Genomic DNA, 19,962 nt, shown 5'->3' on the forward strand with positions numbered 1-19,962 from the left:
AATCCGTTTTGAGATGATCTCCTCATGACAAATGAAAGATTCCGACCTAATTTCGAGTTTGTAAAAGTTACAGTTTGGAAATGAAAATTTTAGATTTTAACACCCAGCCCCGCAATCCTTGTCGGAAGTAGAATTTATTGAAATCCGTTTTGAGATGATCTCTTCATGACAAATAAAAGATTCTTACCAAATTTACAGCTTTTAGAAGCTAAATTTTGGAAATTAAGATTTTTTTTATTAACACCCACCCACGCAATCCTTATTGGGGGTGATTCGTCGTTAAATCCGCTCTTAGATTATTTCTACACCACATGTAGAAGATTTTTACCAAATTTGGAGTCTATAAGAGCTATTTTTTACAAACGGGAAATTTTCATTATCAACGTCCCCGCAATCCCTTAACTGAACTGGACATCATACACGAAGATTCTCACCGAATTTGGAGTCTGTAGAAGTTACAGTTTGGAAATGAAAATTTTAGATTTTAACACCCACCTCCGCAATTCCTATCGGAAGTAGACTTTATTGAAATCCATTTTGAGGTGATCTCTACATAAGAGATAAAAAATTTCTACCAAATTTAGAGTTTTTAGAAGCTATATTTTGAAAATTAAGATTTGTCATGGTTAACACTCACCCCCACGATCATTATTGGAGTTGATTCGTTGTAAAATCCATTATTAGATCATTTTTATATCACATATAGAAGACCTTCACTAAATTTGGAGTTTATAGGAGCTATAGCTTGGAAATTAAAAATTTTAATTGTTAACACCCACCCCCGCAAACTCCTGTGAGGTATCTTAAAATTCGTTCGTATATTATTTCTACATCTCTTAGCGAAAATTCCTACCCAATTGGAGTCTGTAGGAGCTATAGATTAAAAATTAAAAATTTTCATTGTTAATACCCACCTCCGCAACCCCCTGTGGGTTGAGATATCCTAAAATTCGTTTATAAATTATTTTTACATCACTTACAGAAAATTCCTACAAAATTTGGAGTCTGTAGGAGCTATAGTTCGGAAACTTTTAATTTTTATTGTTAACGCCCACCCCCGCAATCTATATTGGGAGTAGATTGTCATAAAATCCGCTCGTAGATCATTTCTACATCACATATAGGAGATTCCTACTAAATTTGGAGTCGATAGGAGCTATAGTTTAAAAATGGGAATTTTCCATTGTCAACGCCCCCGCAACCCCCCTTGTAGGTGGAATTTCGTAAAATCCGTTCTTAGCTGACCTCTACTCGGCGAAAGGAATATTCCTACAAAATTTCAAATCTCTACGCCTTATGGTTCCAGAGATATCGTGATGAGTCAATATATAGGTGGAAATCTCTTATTTATATATAGAAGATATATATATATATATATATATATATATATATATATATATATATATATATGTATATATATATATAAGCAACGCTATTCTTATTGCCGAGGCTGACGGCTGTCGAGTATCGTGAGGCCCGAGATCTGTGACGTAAGGTCTTACCCCCAGCCCGTGACAAGACTCGCCCCCACTCAACGAGGGTTGAGAGGACTACGAGAGAGATTGTTAGGGGCATTCCGACGCCACCCTTCATGAGGACCTCACGCGATGGGTCCTAGTACAACACCACCCAGTCATTGTCATCCCTTAATTATATTGGCTTTCATTAGCTGTCTCATTCCGTAGTTATTGTCGGGTTATTACTTGTAGTAATAATGTATATTATAGTATAATGTAGTAATTATGTATAAATAAATATGAGTGGTATATAAAATATAAACCTCGAGTCTTACAGATATATATATATATATATATATATATATATATATATATATATATATATATATGTATCTATATATATATATATAAGAGATTTCCACCTATATATTGACTCATCACGATATCTCTGAAACCATAAAGCGTAGAGACTTGAAATTTGGTAGGAATATTCCTTTCACCGTGTAAAGGTCAGCTAAGAACGGATTTTACGAAATTCCACCTACAAGGGGGGTTGCGGGGGCGTTGACAATGGAAAATTCCCATTTTTAAACTATAGCTCCTATTGACTCCAAATTTGGCAGGAATCTCCTATATGTGATGTAGAAATGATCTAAGAGCGGATTTTATGACAATCTACTCCCAATATGGATTGCGGGGGTGGGCGTTAACAATGAAAATTTAAAATTTCCGAGCTATAGCTCCTAGAGAATCCTAATTTTGTATGAATTTTTTGTAAGTGATGTAAAAATAATTTATAAACGAATTTAACGATATCCTACTCCACAAAGGGTTGCGGGGGTGGGTGTTAATAATGAAAATTTTAAATTTCCGAGCTGTAGCTCCTATAGGCTCCAAATTTGGTAAGAATCTGCTCTATGTAATGTATAAATGATTCAAGAGTGGATTTAATGACAGCCTACTCCCAATATGGATTGTGAGGGTGGGTATTAACAATGACAATTTTTAATTTTCAAGCTATAGCTCCTACAGACTCCAATTAGGTAGGAATTTTCTCTAAGAGATGTAGAAATAATATACAAACGAATTTTAAGATACCTCACAGGAGTTTGCGGGGGTGGATGTTAACAATTAAAATTTTTAATTTCCAAGCTATAGCTCTTATAGACTCCAAATTTGGTAAGAATCTTCTATGTGATGTAGAAATAATCTAAGAGCGGATTTTACGACGAATCACCCCCAATAAGGATTGCGGGGGTGGGTGTTGACAAAAAAAAATCTTAATTTCCAAAATATAGCTTCTAAAAGGCGTAAATTTGGTAGGAATCTTTTATTTGTCATGTAGAGATCATCTCAAAACGGATTTCAATAAATTCTACTTCCGACAGGGATTGCGGGGGTGGGTGTTAGAATTTCAAATTTCCATTTCCAAACTGTAACTTCTACAAACTTGAAATTAGGTAGGAATCTTTCATTTGTCATGAGATCATCTCAAAACGGAACCCAAAAAATTCTACTTCCGATAGGGATTGCGGGGGTGGGTGTTAAAATCTAAAATTTTAATTTCCAAACTGTAACTCCTGCAGATTCTAAATTTGGTAGGAATCTTCGTGTACGATGTCAAGTTCAGCTGAGAATGGATTTTCTCGAATTCTAACCCCAAAAGGGATGGTGGGGGCGTTAACAATGAAAATTTCTCATTTCTAATCGATAGTTATTATAGACTCGAAGTTTTGTTGAAATCTTTTATTTATAATGTAGAAATTATCTCGAATAGGATCTTACGAAATTCCTCCCCCACATAGAAGTGCGGGAGTAATAATTGTCAAAAAATTCATATTCTTTAAAGACAGTTCCTACAAATATAAAATTTGATAGAATCTGAAGAGAAACAGGCAAATACCGGGATGGCCTCCAAGGTCAACGGATTTAAATATTTTTCTTTCTTAATAGTGATATTTTCTTACAACAATCGTCTCTTTGGCAGCGGCAAAAAAGTCGACTAAGAATTTTACATACATTTTTTTTTGCTGATCACATAACCGATGAATTGTTCTTATTACGGGATCGCGAAAATGTAACAGATTAAAAGCATTGCATTTTCTAAACACATGAGATATAGAAAAAAAATTTGGCTACTCATTTTAAGAAAATTCGTAAAAAACAAGTACAAATAATTTTCTATGTATAATTGATGTTACGGAAGAAATTTTAATTAACAGCGAAATTCATCACAATTTAAGCTAGGCAGGTTTCAACTTCACTTATGAGACCTGCAATTACTTTTACTAAAACTTACAATGCTCATGAGTCATTCCATATGAAATCGTCTCAAAAAAAAAAAAATTGTTGCCGTCTCATTTTAGATTTTGGTGTAACTTTGAGAAACTCTTCTCTAGGGTCCCAAAGAACAAAATTTACACGAGTTTGATTTTTACAAGCGCGTGTTTTCGCCTATTTAAATAAAGACTTTTAAAAATCGATATTTTTAAGGCTTATTAACTTTTACTGTGAAATTTTTCTGTTTGAAGCTATCTGCATGATCAAGATGGAATTCACAGTGGGAAAGATAGTAGTTTAAGGAAAAATGAAGATAATTGGCTCGGACGAGTCCTTTAAATATAAGCAGCGTGCTGAAAATGAGTGTTTTTTAGTCATTTTTCGTGAATTTCAATCAACTCTAGCGTCTTAACTGTTGATAATTAAAAACTCATGCTCCGCGGGAATTAAGTATATATATCATAGACAAAATTCAGCCACAAGTTGACTTGAGCTGCCCACTCTTCATAGAAGAAAACTTTGCTCGAAGTTTTGAAATTAAAAAAAATTCCAATTTTCAGGTTATGAAACGAGCTTGTTGACTGCGCGATAAAAATCTGATACTCACAGAATCTATTGTTCTTACCTCCAACTTTAAACGACTACATCACTTGTTTTGTTATTTTCATTTTTAGTGCATTTGCGAGCCGTTTTTTTTATAGCAAAAATCAACTCAATTTTTTTTTTTTTAAATAACTGGTAGTTTTTATCTCAATTTTTTGTCTATAAAAATTCTGTCTTCACAACAGAATTTTTATATATTTTCATACATGCGTATAGAGATAAGCTTATTTTCAATATTTGACTGCATTGCATTGAAAAGTAAGTGAGAATAGACGTAAATTCAAACGAAAAATTAGAAATATTATTAATTATTAACAATATAAGTATACTCGAGAAGTAAATTCGAGTTCATAAGTATCAATTAAATTACTAATAACTTAATCTCTGTCACTTTCCAATTTATATATTTTTTTGTGATTCGATGCCGTCGATTGGAAAAGTAAGCAAAATGGAAAAGTAAACAAACTTCTTAGATTATCGGTGTCAAATTTCACGCATCAGCTTAACGCTATTGTTTCACTCACTCTTCGCTTGTCGCGTGCTTTCCCCGACCAAGTTAGGTTGCATGGTAGTAATTAAGCGGGAGAGCAGCGACATTTGGCCGTGGCGGATTTTTGAAGAACTTTAACTCTTTGTCTATAAAAGCTCAATTGTCATTGTTTCAGAGAGCGTTCTTTTGTTCAGTTCGGTTGTTTTAGTAAGTTGATGTGTATTGTGATTTCTCAATTCTTAAAAAAAGTAATGGAGTGTTCGATTGGTTTATTGTTGAAAGAAGATTGCCATAAATTAACGTTTTCACGATCATCAGAGTTGATCGATCAAAATAATCTGAATGAACATGAGAAATACTTATTAACTAAACGAATTCAGGCAGTATCTTTCACAGATATCTGTACCTATCATTATAAAAAATATGTGACTTATTATTTTTCTTTGTTTGGAAAAAATGTTGTGATCCATCAAGTGCTCATAAAAAACCTATTCTTAAGTCCTTGCGGGGAAGTAAGTGTAGAGTTGTGTGAAGCAAATGAGAATATTAACCTTCTACCAGGCCGAGCACTTTGTTCACGTTGTATGGAAAATTTACGAAAACCGAAACAAATGAAAATTATGATGATATTACCGATACATTATCGCGAAATTTTGATGATCTTGGGGTATCTTTTGATCCTAAGTACGAAGTTTTAGATTCACTTAATAAAATTTGTTCAATCGTAGAAGAGTCACCAATCCCACCTATCCAAAAATTAAGTATATCAAAAGAAAACGAAAAATTGATGAAAAAGTAAATCAAATATCAAGTAAAATACGAAAAAATTAGAAGCTACTTTTGATGTTGTGGAACATGAAAATAATAAAAAGACAATGATCATATTTGTTATAATGCAGACTATTTAGAGTTAATCGATGAATTGAAAATGAAATTTAAAGCATCTACAACGTTTGACGAGAAATATGAAATTTTAAGTTTATTACCGAAAAAGTGGACAATTTATAAAATACAGTCAGAATTTGAATGTAGTGAATATCTTGTAAAAAAAGCTAAAACACTGAGGGCACAATATGGAGTATTAGCGAAGGCTCCAAAAAAAGAAAGTGGACGTCAGTTGAAAACAAAAATTGTTGAAGCTGTTATAAAATTTTTCGAAGATGATGATATTAGTAGATTGATGCCAGGTCAAAGAGATTGTGTAACTGTACGCGATAAGAATAACGGAAAGTCTAAAGAACAAAAACGTTTAATCTTATTTAATTTGAAAGAAGCCTATGAAAAATTCAAGCAAATTCATCCAAACTTAGCCATAGGATTCTCGTCGTTTGCTTCACTTCGACCGAAGAACTGTGTTTTGGCTGGGGCTAGTGGTACACATTCAGTATGTGTTTGTTTGATCCATCAAAATATGAAGTTAATGTTAATGGCGTGTAAAACTAAACTTACCTATAAAGAATTACTGAAAAAGATAGTTTGTAATGATAGCAGTGAACAATGTATGTTATATAGCTGTAAAGAATGTCCAGGCACTGATGTTATTGATTCCGAAATATGCAATGAATGTGAATTGTCATCTGAAATTAATTTTAAGCAATGGGTTTCTACTGATCGCTGCAATTTATTAACTGTAGTTAAGAATGTCGATGAATTTAGAGATGATTTGAAAATACAAATGACAACTTTAAAACCTCATCATTTTATTTCAAAAAAACAATCCGAGTATTTGAGATACCTGAAAGAAAATTTAAAAGACAATTCAGAGTGTATAGCATTAGTTGATTTCTCAGAAAATTATGCATTCATGGTACAAGATGAAGTACAATCGTTTCATTGGACAAATAATCAAGCTACTCTACATCCCTTTGTAATTTATTTTAAAGAAGACGGTTTACTTAAGACAAAAACTTTATGTGTGATTAGTGATTATCTTACTCACAATACAGTATCGTTTTTTGCATTTCAGAAAATTTTTCTCGATTACATTAAAAACAGTTATCCGGAGTTTAAAAAAATTTATTACTTCAGTGATGGAGCAGCCGCTCAATACAAAAATAAAAAAAATTTTATAAATATATGTCGTCATGAAGCGGATTTTGGATTAAAAGCAGAGTGGCATTTCTTTGCCACTTCTCATGGTAAAAGTCCATGCGATGGAGCAGGTGGTACGATCGAAAGGACCGTAAGAAGAGCAAGCTTGCAACGATCTACCGATGACCATATTTTAACTCCAATCGCAATGCACGACTTTTGTTCTAATCAAATTTCTGGTATAAAATTTTTTTTTGTATCAAGCCAGGATGTAGAAGCTGCTGAGACATTTTTATCTGAAAGATTTATAAATATAAATACAATAAAAAATACGAGATCATATCATAGCTTTATACCAATTTCTCAAAATCAATTACAAGCGCGGAAGTATTCAGCTTCCGATAATTTTGATATTGTTAATATTGTAAAACCAAACCGTAAACGGTTGAATAAAAAATAATGTTCTAGTTGAAAAATTGTTCACAGTTACTGTCATTTTCGATAATAATTACTTCTAAAGACAATTTTACACCCCAAATATCCATAACTTTATTGAGACTAGAAAAATTTTAGATATTTATAGTTGTTTCTGATGGTAAGTAATTTTAATCCATTTGTAAAAACGTCCAGATTTTTGCTGTAAAAAAAACGGCTCGCACATGCACTAAAAATGAAAATAACAAAACAAGTGATGTAGTCCTTTAAAGTTGAAGGTAAGAACAATAGATTCTGTGAGTATCAGATTTTTATCGCGCAGTCAACAAGCTCGTTTCATAACCTGAAAATTGGAATTTTTTTTAATTTCAAAACTTCGAGCAAAGTTTTCTTCTATGAAGAGTGGGCAGCTCAAGTCAACTTGTGGCTGAATTTTGTCTATGATATATATACTTAATTCCCGCGGAGCATGAGTTTTTAATTATCAACAGTTAAGACGCTAGAGTTGATTGAAATTCACGAAAAATGACTAAAAAACACTCATTTTCAGCACGCTGCTTATATTTAAAGGACTCGTCCGAGCCAATTATCTTCATTTACCCTTAACCTACTATCTTTTCCACTGTAAATTCCATCTTGATCATGCAGATAGCTACAAACAGAAAAATTTCACAGTAAAAGTTAATAAGCCTTAAAAATATCGATTTTTAAAAGTCTTTATTTAAATAGGCGAAAACAAGCGCTTGTAAAAATCAAACTTGTGTAAATTTTGTTCTTTGGGACCCTAGAGAAGAGTTTCTCAAAGTTACACCAAAATCTAAAATTAGTCGACTTTGCTGATTAGACAATTTTAGATGGAATGACTCTCATTTAAAATTTTTTTTCTTCGTGTCAATTAATATTCATTTTTGGAAAAAAGCCACGGGAATCTTATAGTGATTGCACATTGAAAGTTACAATGAATTTTAGCTAGAATAATCATGTGGATAAAATATACAGACCAATTTGATGGAATTTGGAATCTGTGCAAGTCAAAACAATCTTCCAATTAAATTTTAAATCTAGATCTAAAAATACAATTCTATAAATCGCCCAGCGGAGCGGGCGGGTAACAGCTAGTATATATATAAAATCTAGAAAACGGTTGACCCTAAAGGCCATCTTTGCAACTTCCCGCCAATTCCATACCTAAACGCTTGAAATTGCACTTATGACGTTTCTGAGCTCTTCGAGTTCAAAAATACAAATTGTGTGTTATTTTGAGCTCTTCGAGCTCAAAAGTCTGATAGAAGTTTAATAAAACAGTATTTTTTGAATTTTCAAACTGCAATAATTTCTAAATGAATTAATCGATTTTCACGTGGTCGGCAGTATTCCACGCACTTTTTCAGAATCTATGATATACTTGGTCAGATCACGGTTTTGGTGGCGATCGACGTGATTTTTTGGACTCTAATAATTATTCTATTTCGTCAAAAACGATCCAAAAAGAAATCTCGAAGTTATGTGAAAAAAACACTTTTTTCGAAATTTTTCGTTTTCGATAACTCTCGAACGAATCAACCGATTTTGATAGGACTGGTGGCAATCGACGTGGTTTTTAAGCTTAAAAGCTGATTAGTTTTTGGAATTGATCGGTGAAGTCGTTTAGAAGTTATTTTAAGAAAACGATTTTTTAAAAAGTTTATTTTTGAGATTTCTCAAAATCTAGCGAACCGAATCGATTCAAATTTTTACGAAATTTAATGGCAATGATACTCTTTAGATCGCTACCTATTTCAATCCGATCGGTCGAGCCGTTCAAAAGTTATGAGAGGTTTACACACACACACACACATACGTTCAGCCGCACGGACACCATCGCGGGAATAGTCAGGAAAGCTTCCTGTGACCTTAGAACGTCGAGATCTGATGAAAACACGATTTTTGCAAAACGGAGTAAAAGCAATAACTTCCCGATTTTTGAAAATTCTCAATTTTCTTAGCGGAAAGTTAAAAATATAAATATATATTTATATTATATATATTGATGTGGGTACTCAAATGAAAAGTCCTGATAAGTGTAATGTCGGGGTGAGCTTACATCTTTAAAAATGTCAATCATTCTCAAGATACAAAGTCATTTCTTAATTATGTGTCTAGAGACAGAGCATTTTCGAATGCAGCCTAAATACTTATGATAATAAATTGACTATCGGTGAAAATGATATGAAACCTTGAAAAGGCACAAATTCAAATCAAGACCTTTGCAATGACACTAAATTTCACTAAAAAAACCGATTTTATCGTATGACTATCCTAGAGACAAAAATTTTCTTATTCTCTTAATAATATAAATAATAATAATAATTTGAAATTTAATATATAAACTAATAAAAAAGTAAGTAACTACAAAACAATAATTAAATTTTGAGGCAATCAATAAATAACGTATATAGATCAGAACAATTAAATAAATAGCTAGTAAAATATATAGCATACAACAAGTTTGAAAATTAATTAACGATCTGAAGGGCTAAAGGAAACAGTAGAAGTCAGTTGGGAATACATCACTTTTGTATTTATATATATATATATATATATATATATATATATATATATATATATATATATATATATATATATATATATATATATATATATATATATATATATATATATATATATATATACTTACACTTGGAAACCAATAGAGCCAGCGGGAGGTATATAACACCGTAGATTTTACATTTAATTGAATACGTACACGTTTAACATTAGTTTCAACAAGTTTGTTTGAAATGCGAGACCCTCTCACCTGAGCTGGAAGCTGCTCAGTGAATTTACCTGATTTACAATACACTAGACGCTGTTTGCCCGGGATATATTCACTGACATTTACTTCAAAAACACAGTGTCAACTTTCAAAACTGTTTATTATATTTAAAAGACTCAGGTATTATTATGATTCATATTTACGGGCGACTGGCCCGAGATTATTGTTCTCAGGCGAAGCGCTCGGGTTCGAATCCCGGTCTGGGATTATAACAAAATTTTATATTCCAAAGATCTTCTTTAATTCCTTTCTATTATATTATAAATTATTTTGAATTCGAAATTAAATTTAATAAAAATAATTTTCATTTAAAATTCATTTCAATTATTTTTTATTGAAAAAAACTTAAATTAGCAATAAATAAAATTACTAACCCATTCCATTATTTAATGTACAGAAGTGCGTTGCTTATAATTGTAATAAAAAGCTCAGCAAAGTAAAACAGTGGAGTCCATTCATAGAGATAGAGAAGTAGAATAATCGGAGCTTTTTGACAATACCGGATTGGGGAAATTGTCTAAGTGCATAGAATAGACAAGAGAACGTGAAATACACATCAAGAATCCTAGTCTCTACTCTGCTCTCTAGCTCACTAGACACTAGACACTAGACACCACTAGAATCGTGTTCTAGTGCTCATCGGAATGCTACAAATTAATACCGTCTTTCTTTTCATTCTTTTTTCCTTCCTCCGTTTCTTCATTGTTTTATTATCTTTTTTTCGTTGTATTCAACTCTCTTAACGAGACCCGTGCACATGCTCCGATTACTGCGAATTGTAAATGCTCCCAAGTGTGCTCATGCTTTTTCGATTATCGATTTTTTTTATCAATAAAATATAACCCACCGCTAATTACTTTTATACAAATATATTTTTTTTTTGCTCCATTTGGTAACTCATCAGTCATTAGTCTTTAGACTTTTATATGTTTGTTAAACATTAACTAGCCAACCCGAAATTAAGCCGATGTTTAATTAATTATTCTTTTTAAAATAAATTTTTTGCACAAGCTTTAACATAATATTTAATTTTTTAACGAAACTTTAATGACAATAATGATAAAACAAAAAAAGATGCTTTTATTAAAAGTTTCGCTACTCGGTTTAAATTTGCGGAAACTAATTTCAGGCATGAATTATTTATGAGAAGAGAAGTTGTTCTGAAATTATAACAAAAAATAGTTGTATTTATTAGCATAAAAATTTAGTGTTTGTAAAGTTTTATTGAAACTTGATAAACACACTTTGAGGGTTTAATGAGTTGGAGTGAAGTGAAGTGATTGTTATTGTGTAACTCTCGAATAATAAGACTAGACGCAAAGGAACAGAGGGAACATGTTATATACTATTACCAATTTAACTTAAAGTTTAGAGAGAGAGAAAGAGAGAGAGATGAGTTTTATTTGTCAAAATTTAGTGAGTAGGCTCTGCGCCGCGATTTCACTAAGTCGGATCGTTGAAAGTTAATTTAACTGTAAGCAAGGGGATTTATTACTTACGAGTTTTTAATTCGTCGGGTATTTTTCAGTCTTATATTTTTTTTATCACTATCAATATAAATAGAAGAGATTGAAATTTTTGGTGAATATTTACAAGTGGGGTCAACTATTTTAATTTTGATTTTTTTTAACTAAATTTCTATTTGATTTTATTGATATATTTTTTTTGAAAAATACATAAAAAAAATGAACAATTGAAAAAAAAAAAGTTGATTATCAAAATTTTAACAAATTTTCAAAAAAATTTACAAATTTTTTAGAAAATTGTGATATTCATTTTTTTTTTTAATTGTTCGTTTTTTTTTGTATTTAAAAAAAAAATAAATCAAAAAAGATAAAGTAGAAATTTTATCCAAAAACATGAGAGCCAAAATTTTTTCCAACTTTTGAAGGCAAAAAAGCTATCGAAATCTTTATTTTTTTCTTTCACGATATTTTTTATTATAAATGCACCGTAAAAACAAGCAGAATCAAAAAAAAAATTTGAAAATGTCAATTTTTGACCTAGTTATGGCCCAAAATGGGGTTGATCCCACTCGTAAATAATTACCAAATTTTTTTGTTACAAAAATTTTAGTTACAAGATAATCAAATTGATTAGCATTTAAAGTGATTACTATTTGGTTAACTATAAATAATTATCGCCAATTTGCTAATTAAACATTAGGTTGATTATTCCACATAATAGGGTATTAATTTTCAGGCTATCTAATTCAGTGAAAACATTCACGTAACCTCATCTCGTGTTAATAACAAAATTAGTATCTTTACATTTAATTAAGCTGTAATATACAACCCTAATTATTCTGTAAGTCTTATCATTGTTTTGACCAATTATAATAATAACAAAATTATAATAATAATAAAAAATATAGGAAATGATTAAAAAATTATCTTAGTTGTTATTATTATCCGAACAAAAACAGTTTCACTGTAAAAAAGTCGCGCCAAGTCCACACGTTCATAAGACTATTAGGAAAAAAAAATTTTTGTTTTTCTTTAAAAAAAGATACAAAATAAAAAAATTAAAAAATCCAAGTAACCGATATGATTGTTTTTGATTTTCGGAAATTAAAAAAAATTTTATTGTAAATTTAAAAATTAAAAAAAAAATTTTAGAACGTATTTAGTGTGCGTGGTTGCAAAATATTTTACTTTTAATGAAATTCGTAAAATCTATTTACTAGGACTTTAAAAAAATTGAAATAGACAATGACGCACACCAAGTACGTTCTAAAATTTTTTTTTTAATTTTTAAATTTACAATAAAATTTTTTTAATTTCCGAAAATCAAAAACAATCATATCGGTTACTTGGATTTTTTAATTTTTTTATTTTGTATCTTTTTTTAAAGAAAAAAAAAAATTTTTTTTTCCTAATAGTCTTATGAACGTGGACTTGGCGCGACTTTTTTACAGTGAAACTGTTTTTGTTCGGATTTTAGTATTTTTTGTAATTATAATGAAAATTTACAATCGGTACCAACTTAAATCTCGTGTTGACTGCATTTTTTACTGCAAACTATCCCCTTGAAGCTACAGTTTATGTAGATGTAATTCCAGTGCACTCTGGCGGCCGTAAATGTAAGCTGTGAATTACTTTTTTTAACTGTAGTTGCTTATCTATAGGAGGATTACTACACATTTTTATTTTATCTAGTCTGTGGCGCTGACCTTTCTCCATAAAAAAAAAGTCAGGATCGAAATTTGTGAGCGAGCTATAGTATGTGCTGATAAAATTTAATAATTTCAAGTAAATAAATTGTTATAAGTGAATATAATTAATTAATACGGTGAAGTAAATTATGAATTACTGTTATGATAAACAAATTGGATAAAAAAAGTACCGTAGAATTAAATAAAATTTCGCAGCCTCAAAAAACCGTTCTGCTTACAGTAAACACAGTCGGTAGTCTGGCGCTCCGTTTACAACGGATTTGAACGGAACTTGGCGCCAGATTCTACCGAATCTGTGGATTATTAAAAAAAAATTTAATAATAATTAAAAAAAAATATCAACGGTACGGTGACTATTATGTAAATGAATACAATATTATTACCATAATAGTTAACAGTTACATAATTGCGATAAGTACCGAGTAATTTTATTAACACTTTTATAAAAAGAATAACAAATGAGATAAGCTAATTTATGTCAGAATAATTAACTGTATAAATAAGTTATCGCGTTGATTATCAACTCACTGAATAATTAACCGAGAAAAAAAAAGTTTCGGTGATGATTGAATTTAAAAGTTTGCTCCTCTCATAATATTTAATTACATTTAATAACATAGTTTATTTTTAGAAACAATTTACAAGGGTGGATCGTTATTAAAATTTTTTAATAATAAAATGTTTAAGAAAAATTAGAGGTCCTTTGTTAAATAAAAATTCCGGCTTAGTTGATATAGGAAAAAATTTTTCATTCTCTTGTTTCAGTCGTATGGAAATTTTTTTTGTACTTTAATATTTCATTCACTTTGAAACGAGGAGAATGTGTAAATCATAAAAAAGCCAAGAATACCTTATCAAAGTTGTAAAGAATTTTTTACAATTAAAAAAACCATTTCACATACAAAGAGATAGTGGAAATTATTATTATTTTTTTTAATGCTCTCCATTTAAGTAAATAAATTATAGAAATATTATTTATTAATATTTGATAATAATAATTTTAGAAAATTTAATGAAGAATTTTTATTTTTTCTTTTCTGCATTGAAAAAAATTTTTTTTGCTCGACGGGAAGAAAGCGTCAACTTTCAGCCCGCTACGCTAAACGAAGTTGCCGCTTTCTGCCTTTGTCGAGCAAAAAAATAGTATACACTCCACGGGAAGTAAATGAGAAAGCCTCAGATCACATGCAATGATCCGGGTTCGAGTCCCGGTCTGGGCTGTCTGAATTATTTTTTCGGTTACCGAAAAATTCCTACTAAGTAAGGTCCCTCCTCCCCCCTTTATCCTTTATTTCCCCAGTTCCCAAATTTGTCTTTAATGACAAATTTAGCTATAAATTATGGCTCTTTACCGTAAGATGGACGGTGGTGTTTATTACTCGGTAGGTCTTATTAGGTGACGGAATGGTAGTTACGGACAATGTCTCGGATAGCTTAACTGGTAGAGCCTTTGGCGCGTATCCAAATGATCCGGGTTCGAGTCCCGGTCTGGGCTGTCTGAATTATTTTTTCGGTTACCGAAAAATTCCTACTAAGTAAGGTCCCTCCTCCCCCCTTTATCCTTTATTTCCCCAGTTCCCAAATTTGTCTTTAATGACAAATTTAGCTATAAATTATGGCTTCAACTCGGCTTCGCCTCGGCCAACAAACATGTGATCTGAGACATTTCTTACTTTACTTCCCTAGGTGTGTAATATACTATTAATATTTTATAAGCCTTATTAATTTTTAATAAATAATTAATTAACTGCAATTCATTAAAAGTTAATGAACGTTCATTAAAAAAATTTATTAAGAGTTAATAAATATTTTTATAATCTCATAAATTTAATTAGATCAGTTACACTAATTATTTCTTTATGAAAATAAAATCATTAATAAAGCAATATTTGTAATAATAAAAAAAAAAAATTTTCGCAGTAAAAAATATTTAATTATATTAAATAAATAAATAAATTGCATCCAAAAAAATAAATTTATAAATAGTTAATAAATTTTTTTTATCAGTGTAGAAGGATAATAGGATTGTAGAAGTACTAGGAGCATAAAAATAAAAACATCTAAGACGCGAAGATGGAAAGCTTATTGGGACGTATGGCGGAAGAAATGTAATAGGTTTACGTACAAATCCCGAAGAAGGATGCAATTGCATTTGTGAACTCGAGCGTTTACTCGATTGCCTCGAACTATCTCACTGACATTGTCGTGTTCGCACACGTGTACTTGCTCGGGCTGGGTAGTGGAAGTAAGTACCAGTCCTCTAAGATACCACCCCCTTCCGCCCACACCACTCACAACTCACTTGTGACGTGTTACTCGCTCCTGATTACAACTTAACTCATTCCGTAACTCTATATCCTCACGTGTTGGTTGTCTTTCACCTCTATCTCCGTCTACCGACAACTACTCACTATTAGTCCCGATAATTGCCAAGAATAATTTCTCCACTTCCTCTTGAGTTCGCTAAATTTTTATTTTTTCCAAAAATACTTCTAAATTTATCAAAAATCCTGAAAACTATTATTTTAATTAATACTAAATTGTTGTGAAGGTTATGAGTCGGCATGTATTACGTGAGTTAGCGTACCGAGTATTTAATAATAGCAACGCCTCTGCACTTAACTTCCCCATCATCCCCCAGGTAATTCTTCCGCAATTCGCTCCACGTATACACAATAATATAATAAAATGGATTATATAATCACGAGGTTTGGCTTAATGTTTTTAATTCGAGTACAAGCATTTACTGCTAAGATTTTATTCCTCATTCATTTTTTATTTTTTATCAGACGTTCAAATTAATAACTACAAATTATTAGTAACTATAGTATACTATTTAATTATGTACAAAAAAATTATCTGTATTATTAAGAAAATAAGAAAAATTTTGTATCCAGGATAGTCATATGATAAAGTCGGTTTTTTTAGTGAAATTTAATGTCATGGCAAATGTCTTGTTTTGAATTTGTGTCTTTTAAAGATTTCATATCATTCTTACCGATAGTCAATTTATTATGATAAGTATTTAGGCTGCATTCGAAAATGCTTTATCTCTAGATACATAATTAAGAAATGACCTTCTGAACTATTGACATTTTTAAAGATATAAGCTCACCCCGACATTACACTCATCGAAACCTTTCATTTGAGTACCCACATCAATTTTTCATATATTATATATATGGGTCATTCCACCAAATAAGAACATTTTTACGGGGCGACCCTCGCGGATTATGTTTAAAATTTATGGAGGTGTTCTCTATCATAAGACAAAAATTTCCTGAGAGTTTTAGCTCTTAATACGCAGCGGTCTTGAAGTTATGATTTTTTGAAATTTTGGAAAAAATTTTTTTTCAACTTTTTCGTCAATTTTTCTGATATGAAAAACATTTTTAAACAAAATCGACAAACATTTTATTTTGTAGGAAAAATTCTCAGCTTTTGAATGAAAATATTTATTTTTTCATAAACTCATCAGAAGACCCTTAAAAATTGAATTAAAGTGGAAAAATTGATTTTTTTTGCTCTTGAAATAAATAAATTAAAACTGTGTCGTGCTTAAGACAATCTGAAATACCAACAAAGCTCAAATGCTTAATAGTATCATTTTCGTTATAATAAATCACCATTGGAAATATAGTAGCTTGATCATTATTCCAATGAAAGCCTTGAGCTGCTTCCTGCACAACGAATGCATAATTTTCCGCAAAGTCAAATACTACGGCGAATTCCCCGCTATCAGAAAAAAATCGACTTTGTGTTTTCGCAATAAAATCATGTTTCAAAAGCTTATCAAGTTGCGTCACTAAAGTCTCGATGAAGTCTTCGGAATCTGAAGTAACATTCACAATAGTACAACGATCTGTTGATGTCCACATTTTATATTGGATTTCATTAACATCAGATTCATTAAACGACACACGAAAATAATCAGCGATTTCTTCATTATTTGGACAACTATTGCACATTCTGGAAAAGCACGATTCTTTTGGATTGTTACAAACTAATTTATTTAATAAATTTTTGTAAATTGGCTGAGATTCTACAACCCAATCGGTGTTTTTCGCAAATTTTGGAAAATTACATCCTAAATGGAATAAATGTAATAAGATTAATAACTAGTTTTAGTACAATTATAGAGAATGTCAAATACACAAGTACCTTCTAACATCAATTTTACATTTTGATGAATAGTACAAACACATACGACATGTGTACCACTACTTCCAGCAAGAATACAATAAGTAGGCCTCAAACTAGCGAATTTAGAAAATCCGATCGCCACTGAATTATATTGCGCTTTGAAGCTTTGGTACAATTCTTTTAAATTACAAAGAATCAACTTTTTTTGTACCCTAGTTCGATTTCCATCACAATCCTTCACAGATTTAAAATCTTTCATGCCCGCTAATTGTTTTGAGTTTTCTTCGCTTTCATAAAAATCAATGACAAGTTTTTTTACATCTAACTTAAGCGGCTGATTGCCTGGAACTTTTGTAGGATTCAAAGTATTAGTAGTCATTTCACCAGAGTCTAAATCAAAATTCTCAGATTCATTGATATCATTTTTAAGATTCAGTACCATTTTTCGAGAACAGTTAAATTCAGATGCTATACGACTGACTTCCCAACTGTCGGGTAAAATTGAAAGCAGCTTCTTTTTTATTGATCTGTAAAGCAAACGATCGATCGTATTAATATAAAAAATGAAGATATTTTAAAATGATCGATTGTTAAAAAAATTTACTTGTCACTTTCAGCGTTATATAATTTCTTCACTTTAGCTATCATGGAACAATGATCTTGATTAATCTTTCTGTAGGTAGATTCAGGTACTATTCCAAATTGTGATTGGAACTTATTCTCTAGGGCAGCATAGCTCTCATCAAGTTTTTTTACTCCATAATTTTTTTCAGAATATAACCTTAAATTAAACGCATAGAAAAATAATTAAGTAAGTTTTCACTCAGTAAATGAAAAACTTAATCAATAGAAAATTTTTACCTGTCTTTTTCAATAAGAGGAATTTTCAAAAATCGCTCTAAAGAATGATCATTGTAATCACATAGATTGTCGCTAAAATTACTGACAGTTCGAGATAAACTGCTTCCTTGAGTACAAATTTCAGCTGATATACTCAGACTTTCAACACTAATTTGACTTGAAATAATTTTCTCTTCCTCTGATGCCGGCGGAATATATTCTTTGACACGGAATCGACAACGCACACATAACATTGAAGTGTCATCTAAGTCAGGAAATTTCCAACGATCTTCGTCGGGAAATTTTCTTAAATCTTTAACTCCTTTTTTATCTAAAAGTTTCGTTTAATTAGATGTCAAAAGTCAATATTAAACACAAGGCCATTAATTTAATTGGTTCTACGTAGAGGTTATACATAAGAGGTCAAGTGCACTGTATTAGTTACTTACGTGACTCATTGAATGGATTACAACAATTTACTGACCGTATACGTTTACTCATGGCGATGAAATATCAAAGTAACGCAATAATTATTACTTAAAAACTTGAGCAATTATATTTTTGTTAAGAACAAACGATCCGAAAAGAAATCGCTCAAGAAAGAATCACAAAATGAAAGTAAATAGAGGGAGTTGTGAGCGCCATCTGCATGATAAGTGACGAAGTATAGACTCATCTTTTAAGCAGGTGGTTCAAAATTGTTGAGTACTATAATTTTAGTATTAAAGAGAAAATTATATTACTATTCTGAATTATATTACTGCATAGTGAATCTAACATTTAATTTAATTGTGACGAAACAAAAAATATGCACATCGGCAAAACGCTATATTTTGTGTAAAAAACTCTCAGCTTTCAGAAAAAAAATTCAAATTTGAAGAATTTTGGGCTGCACACCGAAAAAAATCAATTTTTCCACTTTAATTCGATTTTTAAGGGTCTTCTGATGAGTTTATGAAAAAATAAATATTTTTATTCAAAAGCTGAGAATTTTTCCTACAAAATACAATGTTTGTCGATTTTGTTTAAAAATGTTTTTCATATCAGAAAAATTGACGAAAAAGTTGAAAAAAAATTTTTTCCAAAATTTCAAAAAATCATAACTTCAAGACCGCTGCGTATTAAGAGCTAAAACTCTCAGGGAATTTTTGTCTTATGATAGAGAACAACTCCATAAATTTTAAACATAATCCACGAGGGTCGCCCCGTAAAAATGTTCTTATTTGGTGGAATGACCCATATATGTATATATGAAAAATATATCAAAATGCATGTGGTTACTCAAATGAAAGCTCATAATGACTGAAACATCGGGATGAGCTTATATCTTTAAAAACGTCAATAGTTAAAAAAGTATAGTGCAATTTAACCAAAGTCATTATATGGGTGATTCTCTGTAAGGACGTCTTAACCCTTCGTAGGTAGCGTGTCTTTTCCGAACTAAGTCGGTCGCATGGTGAGCGCTCCGCCGCCGTGTTAAAATGTACGCGCTGTTGCCAAATGTAAACTAATACTATTTCTTTGTGAGATAAAGTATTTTTTCAATGTTTTATGATTAAATATAATTTTACTTTTATATTTTATCATAAATTTAATTGAATAACAAAATTTTTTTTTTATTTTTATCACATGTGATTAAATTTAACATCTAAGACCAGATTATAAAATTATAATATGACATTAAATCTAGCTG

General features: G+C 30.8%; 2 protein-coding genes across 2 annotated transcripts in view; one reads left to right on the forward strand and one right to left on the reverse strand.

Moving 5' to 3' along the window:
- LOC123261877 (alpha-2B adrenergic receptor) overlaps nt 1–19,962 on the forward strand; it is a 153,321-nt gene that overhangs the window by 100,018 nt on the left and 33,341 nt on the right. The gene's annotated exons all lie outside the window — the stretch shown is intronic.
- LOC123261882 lies at nt 16,796–18,947 on the reverse strand. The gene is made up of 6 exons (XM_044723743.1): nt 18,719–18,947; nt 18,291–18,600; nt 18,034–18,210; nt 17,869–17,956; nt 17,448–17,777; nt 16,796–17,373 (listed from the first exon to the last, which is right to left on the reverse strand). The coding sequence occupies exons 1-5, from the start codon at nt 18,768–18,770 to the stop codon at nt 17,751–17,753; spliced, it is 654 nt and encodes a 217-aa protein (XP_044579678.1). The 5' UTR covers nt 18,771–18,947; the 3' UTR covers nt 16,796–17,373; nt 17,448–17,750.

The sequence above is a fragment of the Cotesia glomerata genome, linkage group LG3 (assembly GCF_020080835.1).
Source record: "Cotesia glomerata isolate CgM1 linkage group LG3, MPM_Cglom_v2.3, whole genome shotgun sequence".
NCBI classification, from domain to species: domain Eukaryota; kingdom Metazoa; phylum Arthropoda; class Insecta; order Hymenoptera; family Braconidae; genus Cotesia; species Cotesia glomerata.